Here is a 19,830-nt window from a genome sequence, read left to right on the forward strand (position 1 = left end):
TTTAAAACAGTTTAACAAAATAGCTTTATTTGAATGTACAGTTATGACTAAGTCTTATCCACGGTCGTCCTCCTGGTTGAGTGTTAAGTTAAAGGGGGGGGACTTGAAATGCTGGTAAAGGTATCAGTCTATATATGTAATTCATGTATATATGTAATATGTCAATATGTAAATGTAAGTGGTGTAAAAATGAATACAGTTTTGTTCAAATGAAAGTGTATAGGATGACCTTAGGCATCGATGGCGGAGTTCTTGGAGTCTTAGCTCTGTGGAGGTGGCCGTGTCAAGCTGTGGATTAGTTTGGTCACAATATTCAAAGAAAGAGCGGTTTCATTCTTGTTAAGGTACAACTTGACTGCCAGTCAAAACCCTTCAGGTACATGTGGATCGCTTCCCAAGTGTATCACAGCAACAGTAGGAACCCGGGAAGTAAAGTCACCGACACAATGCCAGATCGTTTGTCTTCAGTTTATTTTTGCAACAACACACACTTTTATACGTCAGAAGTCTGATTGCCAAGAGTTCCGGGGCAGGTTCATACAGATATTACAGATATATTACAGATCTAGTTGCTAGACAGACATGAAAAGTGTTCAATATCATAATTCTTCACGCCCTCGAGAGTTTCAGTTGACACGTCTGCACGGTTTGCCTAGCAGTAGATGACGTGGGACTCTGAGCTCTTCCTCAAAATATAATATCAATATAGGGAGTTTGTGGTTTGACATTTCCAAAATAGAGGTGAGGGGAAGGCCGTGGGTTCAAGTGTCTAGACTTTCACAGAAACAGTTATGCGCGAGTATGTTATTTGTTATTTCTGCAATAATGACAAATTTCAGCCCCCCTTGCCACGGCAACATTTCCAGTGAGATATGTCAATGTTAACTCTGCAGCTTCTGTTAAAGGCTAATCCGACAATAAGAATACAATACAATGAGTTACATGGTTACAGTAGGTTAAATAATCAGTACGCCAACCTAACTTAATTATCCCCAACACTTAGTATATGAATATGTTATATACAAATCTTTACAATTCTGAAAGGGGTAAGCCAAGAATTTGCTTCTGTTTGCTTCTTTAATTTGTTTGATTTTTGAAAATGGTTTGTAATATAGTCGGTGGAAGATTGTTATTTTTTTATTTATTTTCTAGGCTGACAGCTTCTTGTTGGCTAGTTCTTTCACCCCTTCAATAAACCCTGGGGTTTTTGGACATTAATGCGGACTGCATTTTTAACATCATTGGTCACCTGGCCACACCGATCTTTTTCACATTCCCACAGAGCCGTTCTAGTGGGACGTATTGCCAGACAATAATTCAAATGGATGTATAAAGAAATACAAATCTGGCCTGGATACACCTCATGCTAGATCATACAAATGGCGTTTGTGTGAGATATGGGTGTCGACCCGAGCGGGCATGAGAGTGAGGACCGACCTCACTGTATACAGAAGTGTCTCACCGTGTGTGTCTCAGTGTGTGTGTGTCTCAGTATATAGTGCCCGTGTCTCAGTATATAATGCCCGTGTCTCAGTATATAGTGCCCGTGTCTCAGTGAGGGGAAAAAGTATTTGATCCCCTGCTAATTTTGTACGTTTGCCCACTGACAAAGAAATGATCAGTCTATAATTTTAATGGTAGGTGTATTTTAACAGAGAGACAGAATAACAGCAAAAAAAAAAAAAAAAAACGCATTTCAAAAAAGTTATACATTGATTTGCATGTTAATGAGGGAAATAAGTATTTGATCCCCTATCAATCAGCAAGATTTCTGGCTCCCAGGTGTCTTTTATACAGGTAACGAGCTGAGATTAGGAGCACTCTCTTAAAGGCAGTGCTCCTAATCTCAGCTCGTTACCTGTATAAAAGACACCTGTCCACAGAAGCAATCAATCAATCAGATTCCAAACTCTCCACCATGGCCAAGACCAAAGAGCTGTCCAAGGATGTCAGGGACAAGATTGTAGACCTACACAAGGCTGGAATGGGCTACAAGACCATGGCCAAGCAGCTTGGTGAGAAGGTGACAACAGTTGGTGCGATTATTCGCAAATGGAAGAAACACAAAATAACTGTCAGTCTCCCTCGGTCTGGGGCTCCATGCAAGATCTCACCTCGTGGAGTTTCAATGATCATGAGAACGGTGAGGAATCAACCCAGAACTACACGGGAGGATCTTGTTAATGATTTCAAGGCAGCTGGGACCATAGTCACCAAGAAAATAATTGGTAACACACTACGCCGTGAAGGACTGAAATCCTGCAGTGCCTGCAAGGTCCCCCAGCTCAAGAAAGCACATGTACAGGCCCGTCTGAAGTTTGCCAATGAACATCTGAATGATTCAGAGGAGAACTGGGTGAAAGTGTTGTGGTCAGATGAGACCAAAATCGAGCTCTTTGGCATCAACTCAACTCGCCGTGTTTGGAGGAGGAGGAATGACCCCAAGAACACCATCCCCACCGTCAAACATGGAGGTGGAAACATTATGCTTTGGGGGTGTTTTTCTGCTAAGGGGACAGGACAACTGCACCGCATCAAAGGGACGATGGACGGGGCCATGTACCGTCAAATCTTGGGTGAGAACCTCCTTCCCTCAGCCAGGGCATTAAAAATGGGTCGTGGATGGGTATTCCAGCATGACAATGACAAGGCAACAAAGGAGTGGCTCAAGAAGAAGCACATTAAGGTCCTGGAGTGGCCTAGCCAGTCCCCAGACCTTAATCCCATAGAAAATCTGTGGAGGGAGCTGAAGGTTCGAGTTGCCAAACATCAGCCTCGAAACCTTAATGACTTGGAGAGGATCTGCAAAGAGGAGTGGGACAAAATCCCTCCTGAGATGTGTGCAAACCTGGTGGCCAACTACAAGAAACGTCTGACCTCTGTGATTGCCAACAAGGGTTTTGCCACCAAGTACTAAGTCGAAGGGGTCCAATACTTATTTCCCTCATTAACATGCAAATCAATTTATAACTTTTTTTGAAATGCGTTTTTCTGGATTTTGTTGTTGTTATTCTGTCTCTCACTGTTAAAATACATCTACCATTAAAATTATAAACTGATCATTTCTTTGTCAGTGGGCAAACATACAAAATCAGCAGGGGATCAAATACTTTTTTCCCCCACTGTAGTGCACGTCTCAGTGTCTCAGTATACAGTGTGTGTGTCTCAGTGTCTTGGTATCTCAGTATATAATGTGCGTCTCAGTGTCTCAGTATACAGTCACCCCCTGTGATGCACGGATCTGAATCTCACTGTTATTACACAGGATCTGTGGCGGACAGGAGAGATGATCAGTGGTTCTCCGTTTTTACACTAATCATCAGGACTCAGTAGTGTCTGCCTGAACTGAAGCCCTCCTTCCCCAGGACACAGGGACCAAGATCAAGCCTCTCCGGATTGTCAGGGACAGCCGGTTTGTCTCCAGGTCTCAGTTGCTTCCCATCCTCAGACAGGATGAGTTTGGGATGAGCTGTATTGGGGTCCAGAGTCACATCCACTGTGGAGCAGAGAGGAGAGAAAGCAGTGCGTTTATAGAGAGGAGTTTATACCATCAGCACTGCCTGGCACTGGGGCTCTGCAGCTCGCGCTCTATACTGAGCTACAGGAGTTAAGAGTCATAAGTGGTTGTTTTGCAGGATTCAAATGTCATGTATTGAAAAGGTTGATATAAAGTCTACAAGACACACTATTAGACTCATGGCAACAGCTGTGATGTAACCTGTGACTGTGACTCAGTCTTCACAGCACAGTCCTGCGATATTGCCTCCATGTTCACAGATGTGTTTAAGACCCTCCAGACTGCTGAGGATGTGGAGCACAAACAGACTCACCTGCATGCCTGCGCAGCCTCTGCAGCTCTGAAACGGAGACACACAGCGTCTTTCCGCATGGTGTGAGAACAGGAGTCGTGATGAAAATCAGTGTCACCCCTGTCCATGCTGTCCCGACGGGCGAGCAGGGATGGCATTCTCTACAGTAGGAAGGAGGAGAGAGTCTTTAGTACAGCGCAGAGAGCAGACTGGGACTGAGTGGTTGAATGTTCATTGGTTCTCAATTGAATATCTATTCAATAGAAACAATGCACATATAGAGCTCTCAGTACACTAATATCTTCCACCCAGAAGCATGTCACGTGTTGTGAAGCGTGTCTTCCGTGTTCAGACATGTTTAATTCAAGCTGCCTTGTGACTGTAATTGTATTTTTAGTGTCTTTAACGGAATGTTTCCGACGACGGAGTCACCCGGGAAAGCCCGGAGGAAGGTGAAGTGTTTGTAATGTTTGTCTTTTACAGTACTGGAAACTTCACTGCAATTAGTAATGATGATTTTTTCCACACTTGGCTTTCTTTGATCCGTTTCTGAGCCGGACATCTCACTCATAAAACAGATCCCTCTGAAATAAACACGCTGGATTGTCGATTAGTCTCGAGTGATATTTTATACATCGAACGTGAAACCAGTTTGATTCCCCTGGGCCTTTAAAGACAAGTATTCAAAAGTGACTACTGTTCCATGTGCTTTTATGGTTTTAACAGTTAATAGTCATATCCATTGATTGATTAATTTCAGGTGCTGTGACATGTGATCGTTACACACGTGCAGAGCAACCGTCTTCCATTCGTACAGATTCCTGTTTTATTCAACATGGTAATAACTCTTTACACCCATTTGCCCCTGGTTGAGCTTCTGAGGTGTGCAAGTGTTTAATATGGACATTATAAGGAGTACAGGTATGTGACACTCATCAAATGAAACTGGACAACCTGTAATATAATATTCTGCATAGTTGATCATGATTAGACAAACTATTACACTACTACTAAGTTTTTTCACAAAAACAAAATGTGTTTTTTGAAATGTTGACCTATTGGCCTTTTTCCTGCAATAAAGTCTATGGGAAATCTTTTTTGAAAATTGCTAGTTGAAATACCACTCCTATTTAAATTTGGAGAAGTTGTTGGGTGAAAATACCACAAGAAATGAAGGAATTATGTGCATTTGAAAAAACTAGCCTAGCTGGTGAAGTTTAGAGAATTTGTACCACAAAAGTTCATTATAAGGGACACAAGCATGTGGGGCCACATTTCGTCTGACATTTTCAATCTATGCGTGATTTTAATACCTTAAATATTGAAATTATAGAACACACCTACACAGTATATCGAAAACACTTGGGTGTCTGAGACCACAGTGTCATACATCTACACAGCAGTGTGTCAGAGGACACTCAGTTACCCTGTGCAGCTGCTGAGGGGGAGACCTCATCTCCTCACCTCTTCTCATGGGTGGCAGCAGAAGAGCCTCTTCCACACAGGCACCTTCGCAGGCCTCTGGCGCTGGGAGGCAGTGCAGTACTCCAGGGCCTGAGAGGCGCAGCTCCTTGCCTGTGCGTCGCTCTCCTCCTGAAGGGCCCGCGTCAGAGCTAGAGACACAGGGAGAGGATGAGCTGAACACACAGCGCTGAAGTGACAGAGAGGGCACAGCGACAGGCCGACACACTCTACTCCAGCCCGGCAACAAAGATTGGCTCTTTACACACAGCCAGGACCAGAGCAGCAGTGACGCGGTAACACACTGACGCACTCAAGGGCTGCGTTACCTGCGATGCTCTGATCCATCCATCGACGACTGAGGAGGGACTGCGGGGCGTTTTTAATCAGGCACTCTGTGGGTCAGAGAGAGCAACACTGAGTCACAATTCAGGACACATCTTGGCTACAGTGTGCCTGTGAGCTCCATCATGGGCCCACATCCTGCCCAGGTGTCTCATCTCCTCACCTGTAAAGATGGCAGCGCAGGCTCTGACTCCAGGAAAGCGGCTGCTCAGGCAGTCCAGGGCGCAGCTGAAGGACCAGCCCAGGGCCTCTGGGAAATTAGACGCCTAGAGAAGACAGGGAGTCAGATTCTGTGACTCTCAGCAGACCTGTAACTCAAGAGCCACAAACATGCAGCATCTCTCTGTCCTTCATACACAACACAATGGCCACACTGTCCTTACCCAGAATGCAAGGTCATCCAGGAAGGTACGAAAGTCCAAACCCTGCTCCTGCTTGTTCTTGTAGATCAGTCTGCTGATGGTGCCGAGTTCTGGCACTGACCCAGTGTTGTTGAGGGTCAGGTGGTAGGTCTGCACAAGAGATAAAAGCTTAGCCTCAACACTCGGCACTGATGCCATGACATAGCGGCACAATCTGACCGCAAGGTCTCAAATTCTATGTTTGTAACTCTTCTTATATTCTTAAAAACCGCTGCAGGCCCTCCTGGGTATGCCCGGCCCACTGAGCTGCCCTTACCTTGCACACCTTTGGACTGGAGTCTGGGAGGTGCAACACCAGACGCACCAGCGCCTCCTGCAGTTCCTCTCTGATGTGGGCCGTCACTGCCTGGCACCGGCACAATTCCCCCAGCATGGTGGCGCCGGCGCAGCGCAGCGCCTCGTCCTCCTGGAAACAAGCAGAGAGGGTCAGGCACAGCCTGTGACACACTGAACACAACAGCCTGCAGGCCGGACACTTAAACCTCTCACTGAGACACGGAGCCGGAAGAGCAAAACAGTGACTCACTCTTTCCCAGAGCGCAGTGACCCTAAGCAGGACGTCTGCAAGGACATCCCGGCAGACGCCGTCCCGTCTTAGGTTGGGCAAGAGCTGCGAGAGGGCGGACAGAGCTCCCAGGACCACCTGCCTGTCCGCCACGTCTGCGTCCTGCAGGCCCGAGCCGAGGAAGGCCAGCAGCTCCCGGCTCCGTTCTTCCACCTGCACAGAGAAACCCAGAGCACCCCGTCAGCACGGACACCCCCCGAGAGAAGAATTGAAACATCGGCGGCATGCGGTCCTGCGCCACACACTGTCCTTACCTGGGTGGCCGTGGCTCTCTGCAGGCCCTGGAATAGCTGCAACCTCACAGGCACAGAAGGGTCCTGGGCTCGGAGCTTCAAGTTCTTAAGCAGCATGGCCCTCAAATGTTTCTCTGAGCCGCACAGCAGCTGCAAGGCAGACAATGTACATGGAATACTTACGTCCCAAACGTTTAAACGCATGAAGAAACACAATTTATATTGTTGTTGCTGCTGTATTTCAACAATTGCACAAACACCCAGTTCGCAAAAAGTTCAGCTGCTTCCCAGGCAAAGCACCAGCTCCGACACCAGCACCGGCACCACGTCGGTGGAAAAGCGCTAACAGAGACGCACTCACCTCAGAGAAGAAAGCCGTCAACGCGACTCTGTGCTGCTCCTGGTCAGAGCTCAGGAAAGGGACGAGGACCTTAACGATGCCGGGGAGATGCGAGCCGCCGTGCTGAGCCATGGCCCTGGAGGACAAAGGGAAGGCAGTGAAGAGACAGTAAATATGAATACGTTCCTGTCAGCGCAGCCTGTGATGGAGAGATACCCGTACCTGGCCAGGAGACGGACCCCTTCAGTGTGGCTCTCGGCGCTTGGCAGCTCCGCCCAGGCCTCTTCCTGCTCCAACTGCTCCGACACCGTCCCCAGCTGGGCCTGTAGCACCAAGGCCCGCACGGCCAGCATGGTCTCTCTGATGTCCTCACTGAGGCCCATCCGGAGAAGTAGGGTGCCAAAGAGTCGGGGAAAGACCCTCTGAAAGGGCCTCTTCTGCTCTGGGGCGGCCAGCAACTCTTGCACAGCAGTAATCACCTGACACCGGGAGAGACAGACAGGGTCACACTCAGAGAGAAGGCACCCAATTTACAGCACTATATCTCTGGAAGCGTCACAGAGAGATGTACTCACAGCCAGGGTCTGGCGCCCAGCAGGTGAGGCGCTAAGCTTTCCCAAGAGGAACGCCAGCAGCTTGCGGGACAACTTGCTGTCTGAACTCAAGGCCCTCCATAGCGCACAGATGGAGCTGGGGGAGACAGAAACACAGTGAGACAGAGACACACGGGAGCTCCTCGCTGTGACACACTGTGACACATGAGCCAATCATGTGTGAGGGACAGGCACTTCTGTGAGGCTCACCGGTCCAGCGGCAGGGCTCGGTCCAGCGGCAGGGCTCGGTTCAGCAACGTCTCGACGAGCTCCTCCGGGCAGTGAGACACGAGGCGGGCGACCACTCTCAGCTGCCGGTCAGCCAGGTGGGGCAGGCAGGTTTGCAGAGCATCCAAGATCTCAGGGACCTGGAGGACAGAGGAGACAGACACTCAGTCTACTACACTGCTGCCCAGCACAGTACACACAGCGGGCTGGGCTCTCCTCTCGTGAGAGACTCCAAACTGGCCCATACCTGCTTCGTCAGCTTGGCTCGACCGGCCTGCAGGACACGAAAGCAGGCGGAGCTGCTGTCCCGGGGGAAGGAGGGCTGGCCTGGAATGGGCTGGGTGTTCCCTGTAATCAGATTTGAGGTTTGGTATGGAAAGGACAGGAAAACGAATCAATCACAGAGATCAGGAGAAACAATACGGTTACAGGCTGAGAGTGTCTGTGTGTGCCGATCACAGCAGGAGGTCAGACAGCACTGAGAGCACCGTAGCGCAGTGGGACGGGGGGGAGGACGGTACCTGCGGCGCTGAGGAGGTGTGCCAGAATCACCCCAGCTGCGGCCCGGCTCGGCTCACTGGTGCACTTCAGTAACTGTATAAGCAGACTGGCGACCAACTTTGGGAAGGCGGTGGCTGTGGGAATAAGGCAAGCAGCACAGAGCAGTGAGGACACGACACGACACAGGCCAGCGGATCAGAACCAAGACTCTCTCCTGAGTGAAATTAGAGAGACTTACCGAGAAGTGTGACGACGCTCAGGACCGCGTCCACAGGCAGCCGGCTCTCCCGACGGGCGCGGATCTGAAGGAGAAAGACAGGGTCACTGCGTACCCGCTGCACAGAGTCGGCTGCACAGGGCCCGTGTGTCGGGGTGTGTTGGCGGTTTCACAGAATAGGACCTACCTCCTGGTGCAGGCTCCTTAGCAGGGGGAACACAGAGGGGCGGATTATTTTCCGGTCCGTGCCCAAGGCCGCCAGGATGATGCAGCGCACGTTCTACAATAAAGAAAAAGTATCAACCTAAAAACTATATAAGAACATAAACATAAAACCAAGCCTTTAACCTGAGCCGGTCTGATCTAAACCCACCCCTGCTACCCCAGTCAGCACAGAAAGCCGTACCTTGACCAGAGCTTCACCGTCGGACCTCTGTCTGTACATCACCACTGTGGTGTCGATCAGCCCCCTTAGGTTGGCCCGGAGAGTCGCAGGGCTCAGCAGCGGCGTCAGGGAAGCCAAGGCATTGATTACCGCATCATGGACCTGCAGGACGGACACAGAGACCGGTCAGTGTGGGCAACGCCAAGAGGGCAAAAGAGCAACAACTCAGAACAAGTGGGTGACGGCAGCTCGTTAGGATTATCAGTATACAGGGTGAATTACAGTGATTTATACTGTGGCAATCCTGTCCCTGAAGACAACTGACCCTCCCCAACACACTGTGCCTGGCAGAACCAGCTGGCAGAGGAAATACAAAAATTATTTTCGTTTTTGTGTTTCTCATTTTCTTTCTGTGTTTTTCTTTTGGCATTTGTGTTCTTTAGGGGCTCAAATTGGCACCATAAGTAACGAATTCAAAATAAAAAATATAAAAAAATAAAGTTGAGAAAAAATTGATGTTGAGAGCAAATCAAAATGTATGGAATTGTAAACAAAAGTAATTATATCATAAGCAAAAAAAAAACATAATTGAAAGGAAATAATGTTAAAGGAGACACTGGAGCCCCTGTCTTTGGTTGCGATGCTGCAATCTTTGCTTTCACCGCCAGTTTCCTTGCATTCGTTTTTTTTTCGTTTACGAGTTTTGGCACTGTTTTGTCATGAGGGCTTAGAGGGAGGCGTAGGTCATGGCTCCCTCTAATACCATACCATAAAAAACAGGTTTAGACAATCAGATCATGACACTTGAAAAAACATGAATAAATACACATAATATACATGCAATTTCATATCGAACAAAAACTTGTTAAACATAAGCAAGGGTTAATTTCTTAATTTCATTTAAAAATTAATCATATTCCTAATAAGAACCATATACGTTAACAAGGATACATTCTCCCCCCACCATTACAGAAAAGGATGCAAGTCAAATTCTTCATTAAGTCCTTTTGGAGACATTGTATTTAAGCAATAGATCCAAAATGTCTCTCGACGTAACAGTAATCGATTGATGTCCCCCCCCTCTTCTTGATGTCTTATATATACTTTAACGATGAAATAGGATGTTTTTTCGGTAAAAATCACAGGATTCAATAAATCTTGTCTGCGTATACTACTTCTGTGCTCACTGATCTTAAGACACCTTTTTGTTTTACCAATGTATGCTAGAGTGCAGGGACATTTCATATAAATAACATTGTGTGTATTACACGTGATAATGCCTCCGATTACAATATTTTTACCAGAAACAGGATTTTTGCATTTGTGTTCTTCCTGTTGCATTTGCGTTCTGCTTTTTGTTTTTGTGTTTTTCTTTTTGCAGTTGTGTTTTGCACTTCAGGCCAACGTATTTACCAGTCCACATTTGACAATCACATTTCCCAGCGGCCCGTACCTGCAGGTTCCGTTCGAACCTGTTCCACATCTGAAAAGATGAGTAAACGGTGTCCAGGATTGGAAAGAAGTCCTGCTTCCTCAGGGTCGGGTCAGAGCTCCCTCTGGGGCCAGAAAAGAAGTCCTGAATGCTTTCGGAGAAGTCTGTGAGCACTGGGAAATGATAAACAGACTCCGGGGTCAATATCCATGAGACACACGCGTCACGGATATCTGTCATTCCAGGAGTCAGCTGCAACCCTCACTCACCTGAGCACAGCGCCATCCTGACCTCAGACTCGGTGACCCCGTTCAGCAGGGGCATCAGGCTCTGGATAATGTCCCTGAGATGGGGCACCATTCCAGACACTGCACACACACAGAAGGCGGTTAGGGTCAGGTGAATAAAACAGGTCAGTTCCCTTTTGTGCCAGGCTTCGGCAAAGCACAGTGGCTTCAGGAATCGAAGCAGCAGGCAGACTCACCATTTGCTCGTGACAGACGTCCCAAAGTGGTCAGCAACATGGGGTCTGCATCCACATCTGCCCTCAACAAAATGTCCAGAGCTGCCAAGACCTCCTCGAGAAACCGGGACCCCAGCACCAGCAGGATGTCGCTGGCTGCCTGCCGCCTCTCCGGAGGCTCGTTCTGGGTCAGGGGAAGACGAGAGGAGGAGGGTGAGTCTGAGAAGGCTTTCTGGGGACAGCAGTGTATCTGGCACATCTCTGAGTGACAAGAATCATTATACAAAAAAACAGGAAGGTCTTTGTCTAATGTGCACGTTTCAGAGCGCCTCACAGGAGGGAGTAACTCACCGCATCCCTGCCCAATTTCTCAGAAACCATAGCGAATGCCTTCCCGGCTGTGGAGGGGCTGATGGCTTCAATGTGGCTGGTCAGCACCTTTCCCATGGCCTGCAGGACGGCCTCATGGGCTACCTGAGCAGAGAAACACAGGAGGAAGAGCTCACGAATGATGTGATCAATGTCTCTCTTCTCTGCATGACTGACAGCATTACAGCCTTGAACCCTCTGTGCACAAGGACACTGAGAGCTGTATGGATTTCCAAAAACTCAATCACACCATGTACACACTTTATAAGCTGCAGAAAACACAAATCTGGAAGAAGAAACAAAGAAGAAAGAAGGCATGATTCCTACTGACAGACAGATCAAAGGAGTCGCACCTCGTGGTCTCTTCTCAAGAAACCGACACCCCACAAAAAGAAGTCTTCTGGGTCGGCCACGTCGGAGAAAGCCACCACTTTCTCCAGCACCTGCTGCTCAGTGGCGCCTGATTCAAGGGCCCGCTGAAGATCAAACATCTTCACTGAGGAGACAATACCAACAAACAAATATTCAGACATTCTGCTGTCTGTCACTGGAGTCTTCAATTAAGCACAGACCTCATGTCTTAATTACTCTGTAGGATACTCCATAAACACACGTGCAGATGACATCCAAATACCAGATATTTAAAGGGACTGCTATATTTGTATTTCCAAACTGAGGACTGTATTATTAGGGGGCCAAGCAACGAAGTTGTTGGACAACCTTTTGTAATTGGTCGGATTATTATTATTATTATTCTGCCATATATTTCAAATGGCCATAAAATGAAAACTACTGGACAGAATTTCACCAAGTGAAAAATACAATTGAACCTTACATCACTGAAGCAAACAATGAAGGAATTGATATTAAAGTCCACTGACTTTGAATACATACTTCAAATGACAACAAATTAAAACCGCAAATGTATGCTACATTGGATTGAAACTGAAAATAACACATTTAATAACATATGCATTTAAACTACAAATGCCTGCTGAAATCTGAAACCTACTGATACATGGATGCCTTAAAAGTTGCATGCAACTTCTAGTTATTATTATTATTATTATTATTCCGCCATATATTTGAAATTGCCATAAAATTAAAACTACTGGACTGGATACCTATATGACGTTGTCCCTCAACAAATTTGAAGCTCATACGCCTTATCGTTTGGTGCCAATATTGGATTAATGACAATTATTAGACAATATTCAATCATCTTCTTCTCCAAAACCGCTAATGGGACAGATGTGAAACTTGGTGCATGACTTCGTGTTATGACCTATATTCAGATTTGTAAATAAAATAAAAAAGATGTATAAAACTACATTTGTCTGTACTTTCACAAACGTCATCCAATCCATTTAGATAACACATCTATCAATCACAGAAAATGCCACCACTTGTAGGGACTTCCAGTACAGACCACATACTCCAAAACCCAACCATCAAGCCAACCTTTCAGCAGGATTCGATCACAAGAACTCAGACACATGCAGGTGTTGACATGTACAAGATACGAGAACATCTCTTAGTCTTGCATGTTGTGCCATTACCAACTGCGCCACTGGGGAGCTTGCTATTAAGGCTTGGATTTATAATAGAGTACATTTATGAAGCGATCCACATGAATGTATAACGTGTACCTGAAAAAAGAGAGGGAGCTGTACTACCAATACAAATTTAACCAATAGTAATCTTTACAAATATTGAAATGGTTAACAATTTTATATTGTCTATGTATTCATTGTAAGAATAAAAAAGACTTTAGTTAATGTAAACTGAAAAGTATGTTAAACACGGCGGTTAAATTGGGCCGGGGCCGTTCGGGGCTGAGCCCCGGCCCATAGGCTTACAACTTTCCTCATTCATTTTCAACAATATAGGATATATATTTTGTACACCGTTATCATTCTTACTAATTCAAGCACTGATTCAAAAGCGTTGCTTTTGTGGCACATAATAAATGAGGTGCGCCCCCAAAGGTTACAAGATTACATCAGAGCTTCAAAAAATCTTCGGTAGCGTTAGCCACAGGGAATCGGAGTGATGTTTCTGCTCCCGCCACTTTGTCGTGAAGTGTACATTAGGTTAAGTCACTTAATTTATGTTTTCTTGCACTCGTATTATACAAGACTGTACGTCGCAAATTCATTTCCTACCGATGATCCGATCTCAAAGTTTCAGAGGTAAAAGATATGAGTGAGGTAAAGAGGAGGAAGCTTACAGACGACTTCAAAAGGTAGGCTAGGCCTGTGTTAGTCACTACTTAACATGTACAGTAGGCTGCCTGCTTGTTGCCACAGGGTGAGATTTGTGAAGCAAAAGCCAATGCTTTTGAAACGTTTTTATTCGTGAAAATAAATCACGAAATTTGAAACTCAACCCCTAGGTCTCCTGAACACTTTTCATTTGTTCAGGTCCGGCAGCATACTAGCATGCTCTAGCACCTACACGCCTGCTGTTCTCCAGTTTCAGATCATATGGTGTCGGACGGACTGTTCGGTGTGTTGCGGACTGGGTACCATGGGCCGTTCTGTGCTAGAAAGTCCAGGACCACTTTTTAGTCCCAGGCCGCCTCTGTATGGTGTATTCAAACGATTTTATCAAGTCCAGTTTAATTTTCCTAATAAAAAGACTGTTCTACTTAATATTTTGTATTTCTATTCTCTCCTTTAATGGTTACATCATTCCTATATTTGATACTAACACAAAGGAGAGGGCACAGGCCTACAGAAAGATTGTATTGTCATCAGATGTACATTTGCACACTGCCAGCATCTAGAATGATTTTGATCAGCATGTTAGTGTTCATAGCAGAGGGCTCTCTCAACTTGTTATATTTTACAATTTGTCAATTGATAAGATTTTGTAGGCTTTGCATACACATGTGCACCCCTGGAAAGCCTGAAACCACAGAGCCCCCCACATAACAAATCCCAATTTAACCCCTGGTTAAACACGATATAGCCCTACAGATGTTTGGCTGCTTATAGCTTTATTAGTTTCAATATTCATGTACTAGCATTATCATAGTGTAGCAGTTCCGAAGCCATATTATGAAGCCTGGGCCATTCTGCGTTGTGGTTCGATCACTGCACTGTGGTGTGTGAGACCTGGGTTTGAATCTCATCATGGCTGAAACCCTTAAGTCTGTTAAATATGTCACATCACTCCACATATGCTTGGCCCCCTACATTGCTGCTTGCAGCTATATTTATTTCTTATTACGAATCAGTAAAAAGGACTCAAAACAAATAGCCAACTCACCTAAGGCCTCAAAATGCTCCATGTTGAATTGGAGGTGTACTGATACTAAATTAAAACAGAAGAATTCTGGGTTACATTTAATTTCACTTTATCGATTGTATTATTTTGTGTGAATAAGCACAGTATGCTGACCATTGGTGCATTAGAGTGAAGAAAATCAAGTCAAAGAATTATAAAGTGTATTTTTAAACAATAACAACAATATTTAAAATAAAACAATGCAGTGATGTATAGTTCAGTATGGCCAACTCAAATATGAATCCCAATGTTCAAAGACAGTTTCCATTGCAAGGCAAGAGATGCAGGCATCGCAATATTGTAAATTTATCCAGCAGGGAGGCAAACACATGTCAGGTTTGTCACAAATACACTAAAACAAAAGCCTCACAACCGAAGTTTCTATTGTCCACAATATGAAATGCGTCTTACATTAAGTTCAACACTATTGTCCAGTACAGCCTATGGGACTCACATCTAAATAAGCACATTCATAAATTCATAAGCACATTCATCTTAACAGACACGCATTTGCACATTTGCAGCGCTAACTCATACTCACACGGCTGCTTCCATGCGGATCCATGACGCACTGAATCCGCATCCTGTGCGTCGGGTTAAAGCGCCTCTCTGACGTCATAATTGAACTCGATTTGTTTACTCGACGAGACTTATAATAAGAATATATTACAGCTGATAATGTTTCTACAAGGAAAAGTTTATTAAATGTAAATATGGATTTTGTGGTCTTTCCCCACCAAAACACCAAGCATTAATCATCCAGCCAGCGGTCAAAAAGCCAAGTACGCAGTGCGATCCTGCGATCAACGCCATCTTGTGTCACATGGAAAAACAGCCTCAGCCTCCCGGAGAAGACAGACAGCTGTGTCGAGACAGATTATCACTCGGAGATATCTGCGAATGACTTCCCATTCATTTCGAGATATCTTTCAATGATTTCCTGTATCCGACCTGAGATTATCACTTCCTGTTTCCTTCAGTTCCATAGAAATAAATGAACTGTTAACCGGAAGTGATAATCAGGAAGTAACAGGAAGTAATTTGATTACATTTTACTCTTTAAATTGTGTAACTGATAGAAAGTTGGTTCCTTAATAATGTATTTATATAATTTAATACTTAACTTAAAACCCCTATTGTTAAACATTATTTTAAGGCTCTGATTTAGGAAATGATTAGTTAAATTAAGGGTTCAATTAAGTAATTGAAAGCTTGGTTGGAACACAAACCAGCAGGGTAGGTGGTCCTCCAGGACAGGTTTGTGAACCACTGATTTAGAGATATCTCCAAATAAACAGGAAGTCTTTTGCAGGTATCTCTAAATCATTTAAAGATATCTGCAAATCATTTAGCGATATCTCTAAATGTACTTTAAATGAGATATCTGGAATTATTTGAAGATATCTTGAAATATGTGCAGGTATCTTTAAACGAATTAAAGATGTCTCTAAATTATAATTTGATTTGTCATACCTGTCTCCTTCAACACGACTAACCGAGTTACTACCTAAGTTATTACTTACAAAGGGGCAGATGGGAGATGAAAGGAGCTGTTGAACACACTGCATACTGTGCACACTATAAATAGTTATAGTAATAATATAGAATAATAATGATACATAATTTTTGTATATTGCTTTACTATTTTAGAGAAGGAATGCAGCACCCAGACGTAGTTCAAAAGCAACACGGGTGTTGGTTTTCAGACCTCACCAGGATTTGGCAATCCTTTGTTTTTGATAAACAGTTTTTGTGTTCTTTTGGTTGTTTTTAGACTTTTATTTCAGTGCTAATTAACTCCCTTTAAAGAACAGGCATCTAATTCCCCATTTTGAATGTCCTTGTGGGACGGTAGGAGAGTATAATTCTAATTTTTATTTTTGTTTAATTCTAACACTATCAACTATTCCCATCTGAAAGTGTAAACCAGCTGTCTAAAGCCAAAAGGAGGACTCTTTCCAAGTTTCAGGATGTGACATTTCATCACATTCCCAACAGCCAAACGGACAGGAAAGGAAAAAATCGTGGTGTAATAATAGTAACTGCTGCACAAAAGCAGGCTTTCTTGTTGTTTCCCTCCACAATAAAGAATCCGTCTGGGTCAAACATATCTCAACCACAACAATCATAATTTATGGATTGTGAACAGAAAAACAAAGCATATCACAGTAAAATGGATTTGATTTGAAGGCCTGAATTAATTTTGGCTCATACAGGCCTGTGTGTCTCTGCCTTTCTTTCTCAACTGAGAAGTCAGTTGTGTCCTTGTGCTGACTCCACTGCTCCAAAGTGGTTCAATTGCAACAACAGAGAAATGCATTTAGCACACATGTAGCCCCGTTTGTGGTAATGATTTTAAGAATGTTAGCATCCATCAATTATATACACGTGCTTCCTTTCACCTGAACACCACAGATATATTCTGCACTGAAATTGAACTTTCCCCACTGTGGGCAAGTCAATAAAATACATTCCTCATATTAAAGAGGATGGCAAATTCAGGTAATAAAGTAAATATGGCAGGAACAATTACAACATGTTTTCTAGTAGAATAGCCAAATAAAGTTGCTTTCAATTTGAAGTCACAAATATGATTAACTATAGTAAGTAAAACCCCCTGCTCAATGGCCCTCTGTCATGTGTCCAGCTGAAGAAAAGGCGGAGAAGTCTGAGCTGGGTCACTACTACTGTCGCCGCTGCCTGGGGAGGAGAGGAGACTCTGGCTTGAATACAGAAAATACAGCATCTACACAAATGACAGAGTATTGCTGAGTATCAAGTTTATCCAGAGAGAGAGAGAGAGAGATTGCAGACTGGCATTTTTTGAATAGATGATGTCAGTGCATTATATTGTTACACAGGCACTTCAGCCTGGATATGAATTGGAGTGAGACAGATGTGATCTGCACTCAAATGAAATGTGTTTTATGAGAGAAACGCTTGAGAGAAAGCTGGAGAAGTCAGAGCCCTTGTAGTGAGACTGAGACTGAGCACAACTACAAGTAGTTAGCCAGATTCAGATCTTTGATATATTATTGTGAATCTTAAATAATGTTCAATCGTGCATGACTGATACATCAATATAATCTCCATAATGAGGACTCTGTAGAAAGGCTTTATAATAATTATAGTGTTCCCTTATGAACGATTACCATGGTCAGCTTGGCATAAGTCTTTGCACTGCTTGGCTCTGTGGTTTCCTCCACTGTAAAACCCAAGAACGTGTGAAGTGTTTAATAGTTAAATGCCAGGCGTTTATTAATTCATAGAAGAGCTCTATTTCTAAACAGCAGTGTTTAAATCTATACGGATAAACACTGTGTTTAGGCTTTAGTTATTATTTGAGATTAAACGTGTTGTTTAATCTATAGATCTATTCATCTATTTTAACACAAAGTTGTATTGTCCTTTAAAACATTTGTTAGAACTGAAGAGCCATTATTAATGTTTAATATAAGCTGTATAATATTTTATATTGATATTAGAAATAATGACATGTGTGCAGACTTGGAAAAGTGGATTTATTAGTAAAGGATACACCCTTTCTTAATTCCTCTCACCGCTTCTGTTTTTCACGGGTTTGTCCATTTGTGGATTTCCTGTTTCTCCTCTCAAAGCTAAAGATGTTACCTCATTGTTAAGAAAAGCACAAGATGTGCAGTTTGTGTGCTGTAACAGGACCAGACATCTGCTCCTCCCTCGGGAAGGGCAGCCTACAGGCTTTGCGGCGCTTCAATCTGTTGAGCCTTTTTGATTGGACGAGCGGTCGCAACATTCCATGTCATTTTTACATAAAAAGCTACACGTGTGTTTGTAAAGTTAAGTCTCACTGAGGGAACGGGCCTGATGTGACACTTCCAAGCTAGCTTGATTAAACTTCTGTTCATGTTATCTCAATGCCTTTTCCAGTTATTTCCAAGAAGGGTTCAACAATTCAACAAATAAAGCATTTTGTTAAAAGTGACAAAACAGTGTATTTTTAACACAATACTGTGTTTTTACCAAAACAACAAAACAAACCTGCAAAACCAAACACCTAGCTCTCCAATCGAGTCACCATTAAACATGACCAGCCCCCTCTGTAATCTGAAGAGAGAACACCAAAACACAGAGCAACCAAGTTAAAACCCAGGACCATATCCATTGTCAAAGCCCATTAGTAAAATCTAAGCTGTCTCTGTCTCTGTCTCTCTCTCTCTCTCTCGGTCGGTCTCTCTCTTAAACACTTCTCCCTCGCACCCAACTCCAGGCTCTCCTGTCTTCCCAAGCTCAGGGAGCGGATCTACTCCAGGGAGCAGCTGTTCTGCAGGTGTTCCGACAAACTGAGCTGCTAGTAAAAGTACGGGTGCGCAGCGAACACGCCCAGACATCTGTGGGTAATAATGCACACGTTACATTACATTACCATTTAAAACCATTTGTTATTTCACAGTGACCAATTTCCTATTCCTGCATAGGTGACAGGATGAGATACCTAGGGTTTGAATGCTTCTAATACAGTAATAGTGTGGGAAAACTGAGGGTAGCCCATTCTGAAAGGTCCCTTCTGTCCGACAGGATGAGTAAGGGTTCAAATACAGTAATAGAGTTGGAAAACAGACATCACAGACAGTGTTTGCAGACTAGCGGGCAGCTCATCCTGATAAGAAGCCCATTTTGTCAGAATACCGGCTCAGTCACTGCTTGTAGCGGGAGCTCGTCACTGCTACCTCTGGGTTCTGGGTCTCTCTCGCCGGCGCGGTGGCTGCCTGTCTCGGGCCCATCGTCACCGCCACTCCGCGGCTTCTGGGCCTCACTCACCGACTCATCAGCGCTGTTCTGCGGTCCCTGGAGCTCACTCACCGACTCGCCATCTTCCTCTGGCGTCCTCTGACTCCAAACCGATCTGACATGGTGATGGGTCGTTCGCGAACAAGTGGGCTCTAAGAGCCGGCTCTTGTAGGTGAACGTTGGGAGCCGGCTCGCATATCAGAAGAGCCGAACCTATTCATGAAAATATAAAAAAATTAAGATTTGAAAAATCAAAATATTTAAATGAATATAATTAACTAATTCAAAGAAGGATAAAATAAATAAAATAATATAGGCCTAAATGCTCAAGCGCACACATTCGTTCTGACTGTCTGCTCAGACTAACAGCCTGTCAATCAGACACGCAGTGTCAACCACTGAATCA

The 19,830-nt window shown here is 44.5% G+C and overlaps 1 protein-coding gene across 7 annotated transcripts; it reads right to left on the bottom strand.

The window, feature by feature from the left end:
- Nucleotides 1–3,313: 3,313 nt before the first annotated feature.
- Nucleotides 3,314–15,608, bottom strand: LOC136767520 (maestro heat-like repeat-containing protein family member 1). Of its 7 annotated transcripts, none has more exons than XM_066721346.1 (24): nucleotides 15,196–15,605; nucleotides 14,637–14,681; nucleotides 11,717–11,859; nucleotides 11,346–11,468; nucleotides 11,016–11,178; nucleotides 10,801–10,899; nucleotides 10,553–10,704; nucleotides 9,121–9,261; nucleotides 8,902–8,994; nucleotides 8,736–8,799; nucleotides 8,518–8,631; nucleotides 8,244–8,344; nucleotides 7,979–8,136; nucleotides 7,751–7,865; nucleotides 7,398–7,654; nucleotides 7,197–7,311; nucleotides 6,857–6,985; nucleotides 6,564–6,755; nucleotides 6,294–6,443; nucleotides 5,999–6,127; nucleotides 5,779–5,881; nucleotides 5,600–5,665; nucleotides 5,274–5,422; nucleotides 3,882–3,970 (listed from the first exon to the last, which is right to left on the bottom strand). In XM_066721346.1, the coding sequence occupies exons 2-23, from the start codon at nucleotides 14,656–14,658 to the stop codon at nucleotides 5,280–5,282; spliced, it is 2,772 nt and encodes a 923-aa protein (XP_066577443.1). In that variant the 5' UTR covers nucleotides 14,659–14,681; nucleotides 15,196–15,605; the 3' UTR covers nucleotides 3,882–3,970; nucleotides 5,274–5,279. The 7 variants fall into 7 exon arrangements, with proteins under 7 accessions (XP_066577446.1, XP_066577443.1, XP_066577445.1 ...); XM_066721347.1 differs by having other exon boundaries at nucleotides 3,884–3,970; nucleotides 5,236–5,422; nucleotides 15,196–15,606; XM_066721348.1 differs by lacking the exon at nucleotides 10,801–10,899 and having other exon boundaries at nucleotides 15,196–15,608.
- Nucleotides 15,609–19,830: the final 4,222 nt, after the last annotated feature.

The sequence above is a fragment of the Amia ocellicauda genome, chromosome 14, assembly GCF_036373705.1.
Source record: "Amia ocellicauda isolate fAmiCal2 chromosome 14, fAmiCal2.hap1, whole genome shotgun sequence".
NCBI lineage: Eukaryota > Metazoa > Chordata > Actinopteri > Amiiformes > Amiidae > Amia > Amia ocellicauda.